The sequence below is a fragment of the Somniosus microcephalus genome, unplaced genomic scaffold, assembly GCF_052327205.1.
Source record: "Somniosus microcephalus isolate GS21.2 unplaced genomic scaffold, FLI_Smic_1.0 unresolved_chr6, whole genome shotgun sequence".
Classification (NCBI taxonomy): Eukaryota; Metazoa; Chordata; class Chondrichthyes; order Squaliformes; family Somniosidae; genus Somniosus; species Somniosus microcephalus.
The window spans coordinates 51,929,771-51,950,525 of NW_028225184.1; the positions used below are offsets into that span (position 1 = coordinate 51,929,771).

Genomic DNA, 20,755 nt, shown 5'->3' on the forward strand with positions numbered 1-20,755 from the left:
ACCCGGTCCCTACAGCGACAGCCATCCCACACAAGCTCTATCCCCGTAACCCCGCGTATTTAATCCCCCCTCAGAATAAGGGCCACTTTTTTATCATGGTCAATCAACCTCACCCGCACATCTTTGGACTGTGGGTGGAAACCAGAGCACCCGGAGTAAAACTCACGCAAACACGGGGAGAAAGTGCAAACTCCACACAGGCAGTCACCCAAGGCCGGATTTTACCTGGGTCCCTGGCACTGTGAGGCAACAGTGCTAACCACTATGCCACCGTGCTTCCTTTATGTTGAAAGTACAGAATTGTTCACTGAAATCTGCTAGAAGTTAGAAGGGGTAAGGATACCGATCAGCAATGATCGAATTGAATGGCAGAAACAGGCTCGAGGGACTGAATGGCCTAGTTCGATTCCGATGTTCCTATATGCTAATTATGGTGTGGTTTGCTGAAGTGCTCACAGTATTCCAGGTGTAATATATATCTTGCTTAGGTCGAAATTGGTTGACCAATCAGCCCCCGACACTGAACTAAATTGCCCAGAGTTTTGCCCACTCATTAAGGTAGCAATGTCCCATTACAACGGTCTGCTGCTATCGCCAGAATATACAGCTTAGTGCCGTCAGTGGAGTTGGATATCTGGAACTTTATTCGTTCCAGTAACTCATAGATCAATGCAGTTAAAACACGAGGCCGCATTACAGAATCCTGGGGACACCACTTGTCACTTTTTGTCAGTTAGATTACAGACACATTATTGCTGCTCTATGATTCGTAACTGCTAATCAATTCAGTACCAATGTCACTAATTTGTCTTCAATTCCATGCGCTTTACCGGACAAATGCTCGACTTAATATTACGATGACTTATTTTGATCTAACCTGTGTATAATTTTGTTAACAACTCAAGTCCCGTTTTATCCAGCTTCCCTGGCATTCCACTCTCCTTAATTTGCATGAATGATTTATTGGTGAACAATCCACAGCGGCATTCTGTGCCTCTCCTGGCATTCTCTGAAAGGTCCATCGAGATTTCTGTCAATCTTTTCATACGAGCAGCAACGCCCACTCCCGCTCCTGCTCTGTTGCTGATCACGACACCCATCACTCTTGCTGAAGCCTAATCACACAATCTATTTATCCATCCCAGTCAAGTAATTCACCACTATCCCCTTGGGTTGTTCAATGTGTCAACCAGCACCGCTACCAATTTCCATCCGGATTAATTGTTCACTATTATTATATATATGTACAAAGTGTGAAGTGGAAGGATATACGTGGATCAACATATGTAAGTGAAATCAGGATAACACTTACTACGTAGAAACTAATTTCCAAAATGGGGTTGAAGAGCAGAGGAAACTGGGGGAACAGGGCACAAATCACTAAGATTTGAGACACAATTTAATTAACACATAACAAAACAAAGAACGCCCTGGGATTCATTTCTTAAGGCAGACCACATTGGAGCACTCTCAACAGTTCTGGTCTTAATATTATAAACTGGATATAGAGGCACTGGAGGAGGTGCAATGTATATTTACTACGATGATACCAGGCCTGAAATAATGTAACTATCAGAAGAGATTGAAAAGGCTCGGGCACTTTTCTCTAGGTATATAAAGACGAAGGGGTGATGTGAAAAAGCTCTTTAGGATTATGAACGGGTTTGATAGGGCAGTTGTAGAGAACATTTTTCCACTTCCGTGGGAGACCAGATCTAAGGTCCATCAACATAAGATCGTCATTGATGAATCTAATAGGGAATCCAGGAAAAACCTCTTTATCCAGAGAGTAGTTAGAATATGGAACTCGCTAGTTGAGGAGAAGGATATGTTGATGGGGTCAGAAGGAGAGGGTGGGAGGAGGGTCGTGTAGAGCATAACAGCAGACATGGAATTAATGGGTCGAATGACCTGTTTCTGTGCTGCCGTATAATGTAATGCAAACAAACAAGGCAGTTGCAATCCATGTGGGTGATTGCTGAATTGCTTTGATCTATTGGCTTTGCCTGAGACTTGACTCACAATGGCAACATCATGAACCTCGCTGAAGCCTCCCAACGTGCTTCCGCATTCTAGCACCTGTGGTAGCACTGTGGCCCTAATCACCAAATCTCAACGCAGACTCTACTCTTGCTCATCTGTTACCTACACTTACATTCACCCCTTCAACATGATCCACGCTCCTGGTCTCTCCACAAGACATAGTTGCCTTAAAAACTCCAGTCCCATCCGAGTCTCTTACTAAGATATGCTTTCTCCCTTTCATCCCAGGACCTGTTCATTGAGCGACTCCTTGTCCTCAGTGTTTTCAGTTCCCATGTCAGTTTCTCTCCCCACCCCGTGTGTTCGGAGCTCGGCTGTGTTCCTAAACCTCTCCCTCCTCTAATACCCAAACCCACCATCACCTCCCCTAGAAATTTTCATCTCAGTACACTCCTCTATTCCTAAGGTCATCCACTCAGCTGCCTCTGATCCTTCAACTCCTTCCCTTGCCCTGCAAAAGAAACCATCCCCTTATCCCGCTCACCCTGCCCTGAACTTGAATTGCATTTTATTTCCTATTATCTCCCATCTCCCCATATGCCCTATCTGAACTCGTTCTGAGCACGAACACCACCTCCTACTCCCTTGACACAAGAGAGCACAAGTACCTCCCTGCTCTGCAGAAAGTGCCAGGGAATATTTACCATTCACCTGTGAGGAAGGTAAGGACCTCGGGTTAAAGTTTCATCCAAGGTTTGGTATCTCCACAGTGCATCACTCCCTCAGTACTGCAGTGGGCGTGTCGGCCCAGATTATGAGCTCCAGTGTTTGGAATGGGGCTCGAACCCACAATCATCTGACTCAGAGACGAGAGAGTGATAAACACTTACTGCACTGAACTTCGCACATCACAAAGACGGAGAATTCTAAGATGTTTCTCCACTCGCTTTGATGGGTTATCCCACCATTTGCTTGCAACTTTAGATGCCCTGAAAAGTGCATTAGCGCCTTCTGTCGGCGAACAACGCCATCACAAAAGCAGGTCACTAACATCAATCCCTTTCTATTTCGGTAGAGCATAAATTCATAGCATGATACCGTCTCTCAGGAACAGAAGTAGTCCACTGCACCCATCATGTCTGTGAAAGCTGTGTGAAAGAGCTGTACAATTGTGTCCCACACCCCAGGTTTTAAATTAAAGCTGGACATTAGCGCCCTTCAATACATGTCCAATTGAATCATGAGTGTTCCGGTGGAATCTGTATCCAGCACCTTTTCACTTATTGCTTTACCAATCTTAAAATCATCTGAGTGAAGAAATTCTCCGCCGGTCCCTTCTTGTTCCTTTCTCAATTATTTTAAGCCACTGAGCTCTATTTATGGACCCAGTTTCCAGAGGATACATATTCTCCCTATTTGCTCAAACTTACCCCTCTTAATTTAGAATACACCAATAAGGTTCTCCCTTAACCTTCTCTGCACAATCGCAGATTCTGCAATCTCTCCACGTAACTGAAGTCCCTCACCCCCGGATCATCCTGGTAAACCTTCACTTTACCCTATACAAGTCCTTGACATCGGTCTTAAAGTTTGGTGCCCAGAACACTACACTATACTCCAGCTGCCAGCAAGTCAATGCTTTATAAATGTTTAGCATGATTTTTACCGTAGAACTTCAGCTGAAACCTGAAATTACCCTGAATGAAGAATCTGGCGTGTATTTACCCGGAGAGAACATCACAATTACCTGCAATGGCGACATAAATTCCCCGGGTAGCGATTATACCTTTTATAAAGATGGGGACAAACTTCCATTTCCCACTACCAGCAGAGTGTCTTACATTGCGTCAACCAGCAGATATCAGCAAGGAGATTACCAGTGCAAGTATGGATACCTTGTCAACGAGCAATGGACCTGGTCCTCACTTAGTGCCTCGGAGTGAGTAACAGTAACAGGTGAGTGAGACGGGCAGCGTTTTTGCAATATCACAACTGGTAAGATTTTATTTATCTGGAGAGACTAGATGAGATGGTTTTGTACCTTAAAGCTGAAAAGAATAAGGGGCGGCTCAATAGAGATGTTCAAAATTATAAGGGTTATCGACAGAGTAAATAAAATAGAAACTGAACCAAAGGCACAGATTTAAGATCATTGGCAAAAGATCCAGAGAGGAACTAAAGAGCACTGTGTTACACGGCGAGATGTTGTGATCTGGAATGCCAAGCCTGGAAGGGTGCTGGAGACATATTCAATAGCAACATTCAAGAGGGAATACATTTTTGATGCATAGTAATGACCTGGACTTGGTTATACAGATCATAAGTCTCAAAGTTGGCAGACGAGAGGAAACTCGGAAATATAGTGAGCAATGAGGAGGACAGTAATAGACCTCCGGAGGACAATTACACAATCCCAAACCAGCGACCTCCACCAACCAGAAGACAAGAGCTTCAGGTGTATGGGAACACCATCACCACAAGGCACCCCTCCCACTCTCAGACCATCCTGACTTGGAAATATATTGTAATTCCTTCATTTTTCACTGCATTAAACCGTGGAACTCCCTGCGGGAGCACTGTGTGAGCACCTTCCCCACACAGATTGCGTCGGATCAAGAAGAATACCCACCCCCATCTTCTCAAGGCCAACTTGATATAGGGAACAAATGACGGCCTTACCATCAGCGGCCTCACCTGGAATGATTCAAAAATATTTTGGGACCACCGAAATAACTCCATTATTTGAAATGCGAATCCGCAGAGTTAACGTGGAGGTTCAGTAATCTTACCACATGTTCATCTTCGCTAAGTTAGCAGAAATAGCGATGCCCAATTAAGCATTTTCCATGTTCCGCCTGTATTCCAGAGTAAATTTTCTGGCCTAATATCTGACTTTGGAAAGAGAATCGAAGCTGATTTATTTTCTTTGACTCTGCCATTTGATTTCCTACATTTCAGCTGTGACTTGAGCTCCAAAGTATTACATTGTCTGTGAAGCGATTTAGGAGTTGCTGAGTTCCTGAAAGGTGCTATATAAATGCAAGTTTTCTCTTGCTTTTAATCAGGTCCCGAACTCCACTTTTGTGGAATCTCAGTCCCCAATGAAAGGACTTCCCTCCAACGTAGCACAATCACTTTTGAGTGAACAAATGACATGAACAACCGCAGATCTATTTCTAATTGTGCTTTCCGTCAATTTTACCTCAGATCCGCTAACAAAGCCAGTGATGTCTCTTGAACAACCGAGTGGGGTGTATGTAGTAGGAGAGAGGGTCACCATTACCTGCACTGTGACCAGAGATTATCGCAATAAAGCCTTCTACTTTGACAGAGATGGCCCAATGCTGTCCTCTAGCCCAATCGTAACAAAGGGCAACATTGCAACATTCTTGATTACACAGCGTAACCAAAGAGGGCGGTACCAATGCCAATATGGAATCTCCTTCAATGGAAGGCAATTATTTTCCCCGCTGAGTGAGGCTATTACGCTGACAATAGTAGGTGAGTAACAGGGGGCAGAGTTTATTAATATGCCTATGCAACATGCTTGGTATTTTCAAAAATCCATGTGTTATTCACAATACCAAAATGAAATGTTTAACGTTAGGAGAATGGAATAAAAGCGAATGGCCTTTGATCTCATTGCTCAAAGCTTGACAGGATCCGTGTAACAATGGCCCTGAATACACCGCTGTGCATCTACTGTTATTAACAGCAATACTGAGATATTGCACCTGAAATTTGTCTCGGGTGGAGGAGCAAAAAAGACGAAAGTGAATCGGCTGCACGTTTTTACGCTATCCGATTCCATTGTGTGTGATATTAAACCTACTCGCTCAGCAGAAAACTGGCCGGTGGTCATTTACATTGTCCTGGCTATATCCAGCTCACAGCTTACAGCTCATGGTGGGCAATTGTGAGCAAATCCACCAAGCGGGAAAGAGCTTGTTTCGGGCCGGTTTCACGATTTACACTCCGCCCGATTTTACCATTAATTTACTTCAGTACAACGTAAAATCGGGTCGGCTGATTGGGTCACAACCTTTCGGAAATTACTTTCATTTGACTTGAAGGAGAGTATAATAGTCTGGGGTGAAAAGCGGATTGCAGAACCGTTCACGCCCGGCGGGATATTGATTTCTTGTTATCCTCACAGCTCATCCTCACAAACCATTAATATCACTTAACCTTCTGGATCAAATATTTGTGAGAGGGGAGATGGTCAGAGTTACCTGTAGAGCCCGATCTCCATATTCAGGGAGCATGTTCTATTTGTACAGAGGAGGGCAAAATAATCCAATCAAAATGGTCAAAGCCAATTCATGGGAATCCGCGGTCATCTTTGACATCACGGACAGCATGGGGACTGGGTCAGAAGATTACTCCTGTGTGTATAAGGGAACAATGTCAGAGCGGCAGATAACCTCAGACCGAAGTGATACCGTGGAGGTAACGGTAATGGGTAAGAATCAATTTTTTCACTGTAATACAATCGGATATCACTGCTTGTCTCTCACATAATGACAATATCGGAGAATGAAACATATGGCCTGCGGTAGCATTACATGGGCGATAGCGATTTGCCGCTCATTTTATGACCCGCCTGATTATGTTTTCCATTTAATTATGTGTACAAAATCAAATTGCGGCCGCCTGATTCAAGGATCCGCCTAAGAAAATGTTTATCACTAGAGGTTCGAACAATCAACGATTAGTGCCACAATGACAGCACGGCGCCAGGGATTTAACCCCACTGAGTGTACTGTCATCTCAAGAAGCTCTGCAAGCTTACAGGAGAATCTGCGTGCTGAGATTTTCAATAAGATCTTGATATGCACGATATTTTAATCTAATTATCTCGTGGGTTTCCATCTCTCTCCCTGCATTGCATTTCGATAGTATTTCAATTCCACGGGACCTTCACCAGCCAGAACGACAAGGGCAGCAGACTCATGGGAGCAACATCCGCTCCAAATTCACCTCCACATAAACACTGTGACTACTAGAGCTGGTCGGAGGCAGGGAATTCTGTGGCGAGTGTCTCACCTCCTGACTCCACAAAGCCTTTCCACCATCTCTTTGCACAAGTCAAGAGTGGGATTGAATACTCTCCACATCTCTGGATGAGAGCAGCTGCAACTCAGGAAGCGTGACACAATCCAAGACAAAGCAGGTCACTTGATTGGCAAATTATGCAGCACTTTAAACAGTCACTCTATCCACCACCGGCACAAAGTGGCTGCAGTGTTTACCATCTACAAGTTGCACTGCAGCAAGTCACCAAGACTTCTTCGGCAGCACCTCCCAAACCTGCAACCTCTCCCACCTAGAAGGATAAGTGCAGGAGGCGCATGGGAACACCTCCACCTCCAAGTTCACCTCCAAGTCACAAATCAGCCTGACTTGGATATATATCATCATTGAGATCCCAACCTTGCGCTTTACATGAAAATCCCCAGATGCATTTCTAATTGTACTTTCTATTTATTTCACCACAGCTCCGCTAATAACACCAGTGATAACTCTTGATCAACCGAGTGGGGTGTATGTAGTAGGAGAGACGGTCACCATTTCCTGCACCTTGACTGAAGATTATCGAGATAAATTGTTGTACTTTTACAAAGATAATCAATATCTGCAATCCTATCAAAATATCAGAAAGGACAACATTGGAAAAATCCCAGTTACCAGTAAAGGCCAGGGAGGGCGGTACCAGTGCCACTATAAAACCTCTGTCAAGGGAAGACGGTTAGAATCTCATCGTAGCGAGTCTGTGACGGTCACTGTAGCAGGTGAGTGACAGGGATCAATGGATTTTGTATGATTTTTATCAAGCTCTTGGAATTTTTATAAAATCATGCTTTAATCATTGGAACAACATGAATGTTTTAATATTAGGATAGAGGAAGAAACCGAATGGGTTTTGAACCTATTGATCAATTCTCGAAAGGATTCATGTAATTCTGGACCTGTGTTCAATTGATGTGAATCCATTACCGACAAAGGGCATTACTGGAGATAAGGCGATGAAATTCGTCACGGGCGGTAGCTCAAAACGGGCGTTAGCGATTCGGCCGCCCGCTTTCAGCCCTGCCTGATAAAGCTTTCCATTTAATTATGTGTATAAAATCGAATCATAAACACTATGTTCAAGGATCCGCCTCCAAAAAAATATCCCACTTCATGTTTAAACTTTAAATTTTATTGCCACAATGAAAGCACAGCGTGTGGGATTTAACTCCACTGAGTGTAGTGTCAGCTCAAGAAGCTTTCCAGATGGGCTGGCCATAACAGATTACAGGTTTCTCTGTCCGAGAACAGAATCTGCGTGCCAAGACTTTCAAAATGATCCTATTATGTGTGATATTTTAATCGAATTACTTTGTGGGTTTCCATATCTCTCTCTTCATTGCATTTCGTCAGCATTTCACTTACACGGGACCTCCACCAGCCAGAAGGACAAGGGCAGCAGGTGCATGGGAACAACATCCACTCCAAATTCACCTTCAAATAAACACAGTGGCTACTAGAGCAGGTCTGAGGCAGGGAATTCTGCGGCGAGTGTCTCACCTCCTGACTCCACAAAGCCTTTCCACCATCTCCTTGCACAACTCCAGAGTGTGATTGAATACTCTCCACATCTCTGGGTGAGAGCAGCTGCAAATCAGGAAGCGTGACACAATCCAAGACAACGCAGCTCACTTGATTGGCAAATCATGCAGCACATTAAACATTCACTCTGTCCACCACCGGCGCAAAGTCGCTGCAGTGTTTCCCATCTACAATATGCACTGCAGCAAGTCACCAAGGCTTCTGCGGCTGCTCCTCCCAAACCAGCGTTCTATTCCTCCTAGAAGGACAAGGGCAGCAGGTACATGGGAACATCACCGCCGAAAAGTTCCCCTCCAAGTCACACACAATCCTGACTTGGACATATATTGCTGTTCCTTCATCGTTGGTACGTCCAACGCTTACAATTCATTACATTGTTGTGCACTTTGACCACACCGGCCTCACTAAGGTTCAATTAGAAGGCCACCCACACCTTCTGGAGGGGAAACTAGGGATTGACAGTAGTTGCTGGACATGCCAGCGACAACCACAATGGTATATATAAAAATAATTGTGTGCTCGCAAAAACGGCTAAATTATTTCAAAAGTGTGACACTCAAAGCCTCGCTTAGATCGGTTGCTCACTGCCTTCTGTTGGCGGGGGTATCTTACTTGCAGTGGTACCAGTCGCTGCTATGGGAATAATGAAGACTTTCACTCTCTCTGATCTCATCTTCACCTTGCTAAAGTAACAGCACTGGGCATTTCAAAGCAACCATTTCCTTGTTCCGCTCGCATCCCCGAGTAAAATCTCTGGCCTGAAACCGGACTTTGGACCGAGAACTTGAGCGGATTTTGGTTCTTTGGCACCACCATTTGATTTCCCACATAACAACAGCGAATACACTTCAAGATTACTAAATTGGCTGTAAACTGCTTTGGGACGTCCCATGGTTATGCATGGCGCTGGAGAAATGCAAGTCAATCTTTTTTTATAATCAATTCCCGAACTCCCCTATTGTGGAATCTCTGTATCCGATGGGAAACTGTGCTTCAACACCGCACAATCATCAATGAGTTCCCAACCTTGCACTGCACGTGGAAATCCGCAGATCCATTTCTAATTGTACTTTATATTTATTTTACCACAGATCCGCTAACTACACCAATGATATCACTTGATCAACCGAGTGGGGTGTATGTAGTAGGAGAGGCGATCACCATTACCTGCAATGTGACCGGAGTTTATCGAGGCAAATCGTTCTACTTATACAAAGATAATCAATACCTGCAATCTGATCAAATGGTCAGAAAGGACAACATTTTAACAATCCCGGTTAACAGTACTGACCAAGGAGGGCGGTACCAGTGCAAATATGGGACCTTCGTCAATGGAAGGTGGTTAGAAACTCAGCGCAGTGAGTCTGTGATGGTCACTGTAGCAGGTGAGTGACAGGGAGCAGAGGATTTTAGTATTTTTCCAGCACTCTTGGTATGTTTATAAAATCATGCTTCTATCACTGTAACTGAATTAATGGTTTAATATTTGGAGAGAGGAATAAAACAGAATTGGTTTTAAGAACATAAGGATATAAGACACAGGAGCAGGAAAGGCCATTTGGCCCTTCAAGCTTGCTCTGCCATTCAATAGGATCATTCGCAATCTTCTACAGCATCTCCACTGTCCTGCACTATCCACATATCCCTTGATTCCCTTAATATTCAAAAATCTATCTACCTCTGTCTTGAATATACTCAACGACTGAGCCTTCACAGCCCTATGGGGTACTGAATTCCAAAGATTTATCATCCAGTCAGTGTAAAAATTTCTCCTCATCTCATTCCTAAATGGCCGAAACCTTAACCTGAGACTGTGGACCTTGGATCTAGACTCACACTTCTCCACATTCTGTTCCATTTGCCCTGTCCCTGCCCACTCACTTTGCCTGTCTATATCACCTGGAAGCCTTCTTGCATTCTCCTCACACCTTAAGTTGCACCAGCTCTGTATCATCAGCAAACTTGAATATATTACAATTGGTCCCCTAATCCAAACCATTGATGTAGATTGTGAAAAGCTGAGGCCCAAGCAAAGATCCTTACATAACCCCACTTGTTACAGCCTGCCAACCCGAAAATGAATCTTTTATTGCAACTCTCTGTTTTCTGTCCGTTAACCAATTCTCAATACATGCAAATATATTATCCCCAATCCCATGAGCCCTAATTCTGTTTAGTAACCTCGTGTTTGGCACCTTATCGAATGCCTTCTGAAAATTCAAATACACCACCTCCACTGATTCCCCCTTATCAATTCTGCCATTTACAACTTCAAAAAACTCCACCAGATTTGTCATACATGATTTCATTTTCATAAATCCGTGTTGACTCTGTCAATGCTATTTGTATTTTCTGAGTGACCTATTACCATTTCCTCAATAACAGATTCGAACTATTTCCCTACTACTGATGTCAGGCTAACTGGCCTGTAGTTCCTCGTTTCCTCTCTCTCTCCTTTCATACATAGTGGGGCTAGGTTTTAATCTGATTCCTCAACTCTTGACAGGATTCATGTAACATGCCCTGCAATCACTCGCTGTGCACCTGCTCACCGCAAAGGGCATTACTGGAGATACTGTGACATTCCTCACGGGAATTAGCGTAAAACAGGCGAAAGCGAAACAGCCGCCCGATTCACACCCGACAGATTTCTGATTCCATTGCAGGCAATTGAAATGGAAATCCGGCGATGTGTAAAACGTGCTGATGTTGAGCTATCGCCTGCTTTAGGCTACTGTACAAGACGAATTTATACTCCATTGCGTCTGAATGTTGTGCATTCAATCCCGACGAAAAACATGAGCTCACAGTCCATGGCGACACTTGGAGGGTAACTTTAACCACATCCTCCAGGTGGAAAAGAGGCGGATAGGGATCGACCTTCCATTTTACTCTCCGCCCAATTATACCCTCCATTGACTTAAATGGAATCTAATATCGTGCTAGTTTACCATTGTCCCTGTGACTGAGTACTGAGGGAATGCTGTTTGATGGAGCTGAGAGATTGGATATTTAGCGATGTGAAGACAACACATTCTGACAGGGGGCGGCCGGCTATCTCTTAAAATCACGCAAAATCTGACCCTGATTTCCAATTTTACTCACTAAATGTCTGGAACTACCACAGTGGAATGTTTAACGTCAAATGGCTTCTTCCTGCCAAAGTTTTAACTCCACTGAATGTATGGTCACCTCACGAGGCACCGCCAGTGTGGGTGGCCTTGTCAGATTACAGATTCTCAGTCAGATAACCGAAACAGCGGAATGAGATTTACAAAAACATCCTGATACGCAAAATATTTTAACTTAAGTACATTTAAGGTTTCATATCACTCAATGGATTTCGTCTGCACCTCGAAATCCCTCGACTTCCATCATAAAAAAGGACGATGGCAGTCGTAGCATCTGAACAGCATAATCTCCTAGTTCCACCTCCAAGTCACACACCATCCTGACTTGGAAATATATTTGGCGTTCCTTCATCGTCGCTCGCTCAAAATCTTGGAAGTCCATACCGAACAGCATTGTGGGAGCATAAATGGGTTAAAGAAGAAGACTGACCATCATCTTCTCAAGGGCTACTGGGTTCGGGCACTAAATGCCAGCCTTGCCAGCGAAGCCCACATCCTACAGCCGAGCAACTCTGCACTGCCTGATGTGAAATGTAAATCCACACAGTTTATGGGAGTTGTTCACTCTTTTTATTCAGGTTATGGCTCGACTAAGTTAGCAGAAATGTGAATTTCAAAGGAAAATTACTTCTCCTGGTATCAAAGATGGTAATTTCAGCGATAAGCCCAGATTTTGGAACAAGATCCCCAACTGATTTATTTTCTTTTTGAAACCATCAGTTCCCTTTTTGTCGAATCTCAATTGCCGATACGAACATTTCAATTAAACACGTCACAATCGTTATTGAGTTACCAGCCTTTCATGGCACAAGAACATGCAGAAATCCATTTCTGTTGTTCTTTACATTCATTTACCACAGATGCAGTAACAATACGAAATATATCAACGTGGAAGAGTGTGACATGATATATTTGGTACGAAGAACGAGGAGAGACAATAAAAACTAAAAGCTACAACGCTAAAGTGTATGTGTAACCAGAGAAACCTGGAGGTATTTGTGCACACATTGTTGAAGGTGGCAGGGCAGGTTGACAAAACGGTTATACAAGCATACGGGATCCTGAACTTCTTAAATAGCAGCATAAAGTACAAAAGCAAGGATGTCATAATAAACATTTATAAAACACTTGTTCGGCCTCAACTGGAGCATTGCGTCTAATTCTGGGCACCGCACTCTAGGAAGGGTTGGAAGGCCTTAGAGAAGGGCAGAGAAGATTTACGAGGACAATTCCAGGGAGGACGGACCTCAGTTACGTGGATAGAGTGGAGAAGCTGGGGTAGTTCTCCTTAGAGCAGAGAAGGTGGAGAGGAAATTTGATTTGTACAATCAGACCTGCGTCCCCTAGTTACCTACCTTGCTGTCACTGGAAAAACGTTCTCCTTATTTAATCTATCTAAACGCATCATGATTTTGATCACCTCTATTAAATCTCTACTCAACCTTCTCTGCTCTGACGAGTCAATCACAGCTTCTCCAGTCTCTCAATATAACTGAAATCCCTCTTCCCTGGAACCATTCTGGTAAATCTCCTCTACACCATCTGTAAGGCATTGACATCCTTCCTAAAGTGTAGTGCCCTATTCTGGGACACAGTATTCCTACATGGCGTCTAACCAGTGATTCCTACAGCTTTAGCATATCTTCTTTGACTTTGTAGTCTAAGCCTCTGTTTGATACAGCTTTTCTTTAAATGTAACCTCAGCCTATCCCGCCACATTCAAAGACTTGTGCATGTGCACCCCAGGTCCCTCTGTTCCTGCACCACGTTTGAAATTGTACAATTTCGTTTAAACATTCCCTCTTAATTCTTTCTACGAAATTGTGTCACTTCACACTTATCTGCATTAGATTTCATCTGCCATGTTTCTCTCAATTTCACCAGTCTCTCTATGTAATCCTGAAATAAAAACAGAACATGCTGTAAATACTCAGCAGGCCAGGCAGCCTCTGTAGAGAGAGAAACAGTGTTAACGTTTCACATCGATGATCTTTCCTCAGAACTGGAAAACTTAGAGTTATAAAACATTTTAAGCAAATGCAGAGGCAGTGAAATGGGGAAGGGAGGAAAGATCAAATGGGAAGGTCTGTGTTAGGTTGGAAGGCAGGAAAGATTAAATTACAGTAGGTCTGATTGTACAATGCAAAAGGAGATGGTATGGGACCAGTAAAGAAACAAAAGCTGGGTCTAGAGGAAGTGTAAATGGGAATAGCAGAATCATGTCCCCTTGATGTGTGTTGATATCATCCTCACTGCTCACTATATTTTCGACTGTCTTGTCTTCTCCAAACGTTTCAGTTATCCCCTGTGTACACAAGCCCAGCTCATTCATATTTTGGTTCTCAAGAATAAGTCTATAATGCATTTTGAATCGATGGTCACTACTTGTTCCTTTCGAATTACAGGTCTACCCAAACCAAATATATCAATGGATTCCAATGTTCTTGTGAAGGGTGGAGAAGTCACCTTTAACTGTACAAGCCCACGGGAGCTTCCTGGCATCACATTTTACTTATACAGACATGGAGAAACGAATCACTCGGATGTCCAGCATGCTGCTGCAGGGTGTATTTCTCTCACCTTCACCATCAGGAATATAGGTCATTCCGATGGAGGAAGTTACACCTGCCTGTACAAAGCGGATGTGAGCGGAAGGCGGCAAACATCGGCTCTGAGTGACCCTGTACATATAACTGTAGGAGGTGAGTGAGATTCACAGAGTCACTGTATTTATCGGACCCCAGCACAAGGGGTGCTTGCATCATAGTTAGTCTGCATCAGTTGTTCTGTTTAAGGATTAAAACTGGCATGTAAATGACATCAATATGTTAAAATTCTTATTGGATGTTGACTCATAGGCTGCCCACTTTACACCCCGTCATACAAGACTGAACAGGTGGGCGATGTGACATTGCCCACTTTTATGCCAGTGCTCGAATACCCTTTGACTCTTATTCCATTAAGTGTTTGCTACTTACTGCGTGACTGATGGCAGAACTAAAGCGCTAACCATTGGATGGTTTTACTTCTCCAACTCCGATTAAAAGTTTGATTCACTCGCTTTCTCCTGTAGTTCCTCATCGATTCTATAATAGTGCAAGATTAACCCTCGGGAAGCTGAGAAAAAAAAATATTCACGTTACCGACTTTAACAAAAGGTCATTTTAACCTGGTAAGCAATAAGCAAAACAAACAATCTGCTGTTTGAAATATACAACAGTTCAGTCGGCGTCTGTGGAGAGAGCAGGATGTTGTGACAAAGGTCCGCACCTAAAAAATTAGCTCAACTCATTCTCTCCTCGCATGCGCAGTTTTGACCCAATGACCAGAATGAAACTTACAGAATGAAACTGACTAATTTACGTGCAATCTGTTATATTTTTGCCGCCAGCTGGGAACAGTCGCTTTGTCCCAGAACACGGTTAATATCCAATGAAAGAATCAAAGAATGAACGAGGCAACTAATCAATCGAACAATGAGAATCAGCTTCGTGCTGCGTCATGTTCTCCCAATGCATTGTGACGTCAACTGCATGCCAAACCCCCGCCGACTTTATTACTGATTCGCTGATATTGCAGCACTGATTTAATGCGGGTCATTTATTATAAAAAACAGAGGAGGAGAGAACGACTTTGAACATCTGAGGCACGTTTTCGAAACAGTGAAAATCCAAGGAACCGCTAACATTAAGTATCGTGAGTGTTGGAAATGCTAAGCCATTTTATGTGAAGAGACAAGGGAATCTGAGGCCGTTCTCCTTAGAGCAGAGAATGTTAAGGGGAGATGTAATAGAATGGTTCAAAATTATGAGGGTTTACGATAGAGCAGATAAGGAGAAACTGATTCTACTGGCAGTAGGGTCGATAACCACAGGGCACAGATTAAAGATCACTGGCAAAACACAGAGGTGAGATAAAATTATTAAATAAACAAGCGAGTTGTTGTAATCTGGAATGCACTGCCTGAAAGTGAGGTGGAAGCAAATTAAATAGTAACATTCCAAAGGGAATCGGATATATACTTGAAAGTGAGAACAAAATGCAGGGCTGTGGGGAATGAGCAGAGGTGTGATACTATTTGTATAGCTCTTTCACAGGCACGATGGGCCAAATGGACACATTCTTTTCTGTGCAATTCTATGATATTATATCAACCTTTTAATTTCTTATATGTTTTTTCTGCTTTGGAATTCACTCCGGGTCCACTGCCTATCGGTGGCTTCTGTTAAGCTGCAGATTATCTATTTTTTGTAGAAACTGTTGTTTAACTTGGTTACGCTGTGTCCCTTTACCTCACTTAGATAAATCCTTTGCGCTGGAGGCTGGTGTTGGCTCTGCTGTGGGTCTGATTCTCATCTTTGTTCTGTTGGGTGTGTGCTTCTGGAAGAAAGGTGGGTTAATCAACATGCATTATCCGTTCATTACAGACACGCAGACCATGCTTACTGCCGCCTCTCCATGAACACAGTACTGACAACCTCCTCCAACCATCTCCCACTTCACCCATAAGCTCGGACTGTAAATATTTGGAAATCGTAGACTGACAGGCGAAATAGCGAGGGTCGAAGCAGAAAGGGTCCTGGGTAGAAATGCGTCTTTGGTGGAAGCACATAACGGGAGTATTTTAAATAGCCGCCTGTTATTTGCTCCATCCGATATTTAGTATCATTGATTTCAATAGAATATAGATTTTAACGTAGAATGGGCGGCTCAACGCTACTGCTAATTTTGAGCAACTGCATTACTGGGGTACAAATGTGTCTTACTTGATCGTGCAAGATGGATGATATCGCATTTGCCACCTATGGTATTCCCCATGTATGGAACTGAATGTCCTGTGGGGTGTAGAACATGCAGAGTGAGCGATACCGCCCATTTTCCTTTACCAGTCAAGTGGAATTCCAACCCACAGTGTCACATTGTAACGAATGAATCGAAAAACTCGGTATTCTTAGTCTGGAAGGAGACGGCTGAGAGGTGATGTTGTGGAGGTGGTTAGGGTAGTACATGAGTATGGAGGAGGAAAATCTGCAACACAGCATGGAATGAAATTATAGTTTAGCGGAGCAGGAGATGGGCGCTGTGTACAATGGAAATCCTGCCTGAATTCGACCGTTTCCCACCGGTGGGTTAATTTAAAAGTACCCCCTTCGGGTTCCTTCATAAAACATTGGGTGGTTGTGTCGGGACAGTTATGGTGCTGGGGCACAGGTTTCTGTGTCCAAAAGACCTTTTCAGCTCATTGACTCTACTCTTATTCCTATTTTGAAAACCATTATTTGGCTCAGATTTCTAACACTTACATTTTCTTCTCAGGGAAGTGGAGAAGCAGCAGAGAAATGAGGTGAGATCATTGACTGTTGAATTGTCAATTACAACCACACCTGGCCAAGATAAAACTCAGATGCAGATGTTCAGGAATAATTGAACCCTGTATACTTCACTTCCTTTTCATATTAGAAAGAAGCTCCCCCACTCACACTCATGCACACACTCCAACATGCAATTAGACGTATATACATACATACACTCACAAATTCATATACATATACACAGACTGGTATACATAATCACATATATTCACACACAAGGACACATATATTTTCTCATACGTTCAGTGAAAGACACAGATACACGCTCATAATAAAGCATACACTCAAACTCAAACACACACATATTAAAACACACATACACACACTCAAACACACAATCATAATAAAACACACACACACTCAAACATACACACAATCACACAAACTCAACCATATTCAAACACTAATCCAGGCAGTTTTCACTTACTTCAGTAATTTTGTTTGCATCTGCACTACATCCCTTTAAATGTGTTTTTGTTCATTATCTCATTAAACTATAGCCTTTCTCATCTGGGGATCCCATATTAACAACAGCTCAATGAGAGATGAAATCCCTCTTTGTGCTCACTGAATCGATATCGCGAATCGGTTTGTGATGATTTCATCAAATTCTTATTTTTAGCCCAATGGAAATTCTGCTCGCCAAAAAGATTGTCCAACGGGAGGAAATATTCACAAACTATGTAATGGTGCCGCTCCACATGGTGAGAGCAGGAGATAGGTCCTCATTAATCACCCTAGACGTCAAACTAATCATTAGTTCCAGGGTAACAAGGAATAACCTGGCCTGGGAACAGTTGGATAAACACATGTTCCAGGACGTGGGCAGAGAGATACTTCTACATATAACATGGGATCCATGTCTGAAATCCAATCAATACCTGTATCAAGAATTTAATGATCTGTGCCATCGAAAATAAAATGATTAATTGACGATATATGTTGTTTTAAGGAACACAGCGCCTCCTGGTGACCAAAGCAGTGAGACCCTAACATGCAAGTTCAGTTTTGTATTCGTACATCCAAAATTCTCCTTTGCATTTAGCTTTTCTTGCAGTTAACGAAAAGGAATGAACACAATATTATTGTTACATTTCTAGTAACCGTTTGTAGACATTTTATTGTATTAGCAAACCAACTGTGAATCACATATACTGTCAATCATTCTGAATCATTTAGTGAATCTGACCAAGAATCAAAATAAACTCTGAATATATATTTTCATCATTCAATGAAAGTGATTTTTCAGACAGGGAGTGATGAGGGAGTGTAGTCAACAGATGCAGAGAGGATAGTCGGAAACAGGTCGCTGGACCCGGCACATAGATGTAAAACAAACCCCTTTTTTATTCCGACCCACTGTGCTAATTTGTTTCTAATAGGAAATCTGATCATGCATTGTTTTAAATATTTATATATTTACAGTACAGTAGTGTAATAGATGGCAATTGCTGAAGCAAGTGGAGTCGGTAATAGCATCACAGGTTTTTGCAAACATGCTGAGAAGCTGCACCACGCCACCACTGGTGGATAGATGTAATTACAGTATGCCAAATTTCTGTCGCAGATTTTGATTCTACAAGTGAATCAAGCAGAGGAATTTATCATGAGCACTGTGAAGCAACTAATTACAATCGGAAGTGCGATTTATAAAGAGCACAAAAGATTTGTATGGTATTGCTCATCGAATTCGCAGTGCAATAGGCATGTGGAGTCCGGGCTAAGTAGAGTCTTCAAGTGCAGCATTGCAGGGTCATCTTCTTAGGGTGTCAGTCGGAACCGAGGATGACTTGCTTCCACACTAAAAATTAGTTCTCAGGTGACTACACGCTCTGTCAAAGGTGGGGCAGACGGTGGTTGAAGGGGTGGGTTGGTGGGCTGCATGGGTTGACGTGCGCTCCTTCCACTTTTTGCTCTTGTAGGGTAGTGGATTACTGGACCGGGGTACACAGATGTAATTAAATTCCAATGTTGGCCGTCTTTCCCTTTTGTACAATACTTCACGTTTTATTGTTATTTAATGTTAAATAGCAAAACCCTTTCAAAGATGTGAAGCTCACACATTGGGTTAGGAGGAGCATCGAACTTCTTCTCCAGTAACGTTTAATGCGTTGTAGTGCCACCCGTGGTTAGATGGTGTAACAACAGTGTGAGACATTTACATATTAAGTTTCCAGAATAAAGGATCACATAGGTTATTATAATGAGAAAAGACTGAACAAAAAGGATGACAACATTTTAACAACAGCAAGTAAGATTTTGTAGAGAGGTAGCAACATGCCTGTATGATGTAAATATTTCGGAATCAAGTGTTTCCTTATTCAAAAAGCTAAAGTTATTATCATGGATAAAAATGCATTAATATTCAACAATCGAGAGTTTAGCACTCATTGAGATCACAGGACAACTCTAGATTAGGCAAGCTATCGCTGCATCATCGATAATCCGAGAAACATCAAGTCATACAGTGAAAATCTACTGCCCATGTCGAGAGAAACCTCAGCCAACCCATCCACTTCCTGGAGAAACCGAGGAATTGAGAAGGGAAACTCAGCATAGGAGGTGCATTCACTTCCTAGTGGATAGTCAAATACCCATTGGTAGTTGTCAATGGCCAGCTAGTTCCCACTATTGAGTGTGGAGATGGTGTCCCATCCATATGATGATAAACAAAACCTCCATAGGAATAAAACTCTTTAATAAAAGAGGGAAATGCTCTAAGTATTTAAACATCAATCCATTTGTTATTGTATTTTGTTTTGTTTAGATGCTGTTCTTAACCTGCAAACATTGCCGAGAGTAAACGCTGTAAGTTAAAAATGCACTGGGATTTTATTTTTCCATTGATGTGGACTTTTATCTCGCTCATTCCATCTCCTGGAACGATGTGTCCAAATATTTGTTGCCTTCAGAGTTCTTCTTCTTTTGAAATATCACAATTGCCTTGTCCAGTAATTAATATACATGAGGACAAAAATGTTTTTGATCACACTTCAATATGTCTTTAAACGGCGACAGAATGATGTCCAATGCAGAATAATGAACGGATCTCTATTTTTCTAAGCGGATTGAACAAATGTATTTGCAATAGAACAATAATATTTGAGGGGTGAGGTGTAGATTTGGGCCCGCTATAGGAACTGAAGGGAAATTACAGAGTTCAATTACCACGAATGCAGCTGCAAACACACTCCTGTACAAGCGAATCTAGGCAGTGTACAGCATTTACAGTTTAACAATTGGTTAATGTCTGGAATATGCAGAGCATTTTGACATAAACAAGACCATTTTCTATTTCACCCACTGAACCAACATGCGGTTTCCACGTCTTACACACAACATCCTAGTATCCCACCTGGAAAGTTAAGTTGTCCCTTCATTTTCCGATGCTGTCAGAGATAGGCGCTGGAACTTTTGGCTTAGAGTGGGCCTAAAACAGTGATCTGGATTCAGCCGCCCATTTTACACCTTACTGATGTCCCTTTCCATCGATGTCAAAGTGATCGGTGGCCGAACCCTTATCGTCCCTTCAGCACCTCTGATCAAGTAGAAAATTCCTCCCGCTCTCTGTTTCCATCATGTCCTGTTGCCCTGCTGCTGCTCGAGAGTCCCTTCTTGTTTTAAAGAAACAGCATTACCTGAGGTGAAAACTTCATC

The 20,755-nt window shown here is 42.7% G+C and overlaps 1 protein-coding gene across 1 annotated transcript; it reads left to right on the forward strand.

Moving 5' to 3' along the window:
* The first annotated feature begins 3,780 nt into the window (after window positions 1-3,780).
* Window positions 3,781-20,542, forward strand: LOC147087298 (Fc receptor-like protein 5). Its single transcript, XM_085978149.1, has 9 exons — window positions 3,781-3,922; window positions 5,191-5,484; window positions 7,482-7,775; window positions 9,687-9,980; window positions 14,132-14,428; window positions 16,028-16,117; window positions 17,043-17,070; window positions 18,051-18,094; window positions 19,866-20,542. The coding sequence occupies exons 1-9, from the start codon at window positions 3,781-3,783 to the stop codon at window positions 19,913-19,915; spliced, it is 1,533 nt and encodes a 510-aa protein (XP_085834275.1). The 3' UTR covers window positions 19,916-20,542.
* The last annotated feature ends 213 nt before the right edge of the window (window positions 20,543-20,755 follow it).

Bases quoted from the DNA above. Each gene is read 5' to 3' on its own strand.
- LOC147087298 (XM_085978149.1), top strand. From the start codon at position 3,781: ATGGGGACAAACTTCCATTTCCCACTACCAGCAGAGTGTCTTACATTG. The intron at 17,071-18,050 runs GTGAGATCATTG...TGTTGTTTTAAG, and splicing joins AGAAGCAGCAGAGAAATGAG to GAACACAGCGCCTCCTGGTG. The intron at 18,095-19,865 runs GCAAGTTCAGTT...TGTTTTGTTTAG, and splicing joins AAGCAGTGAGACCCTAACAT to ATGCTGTTCTTAACCTGCAA.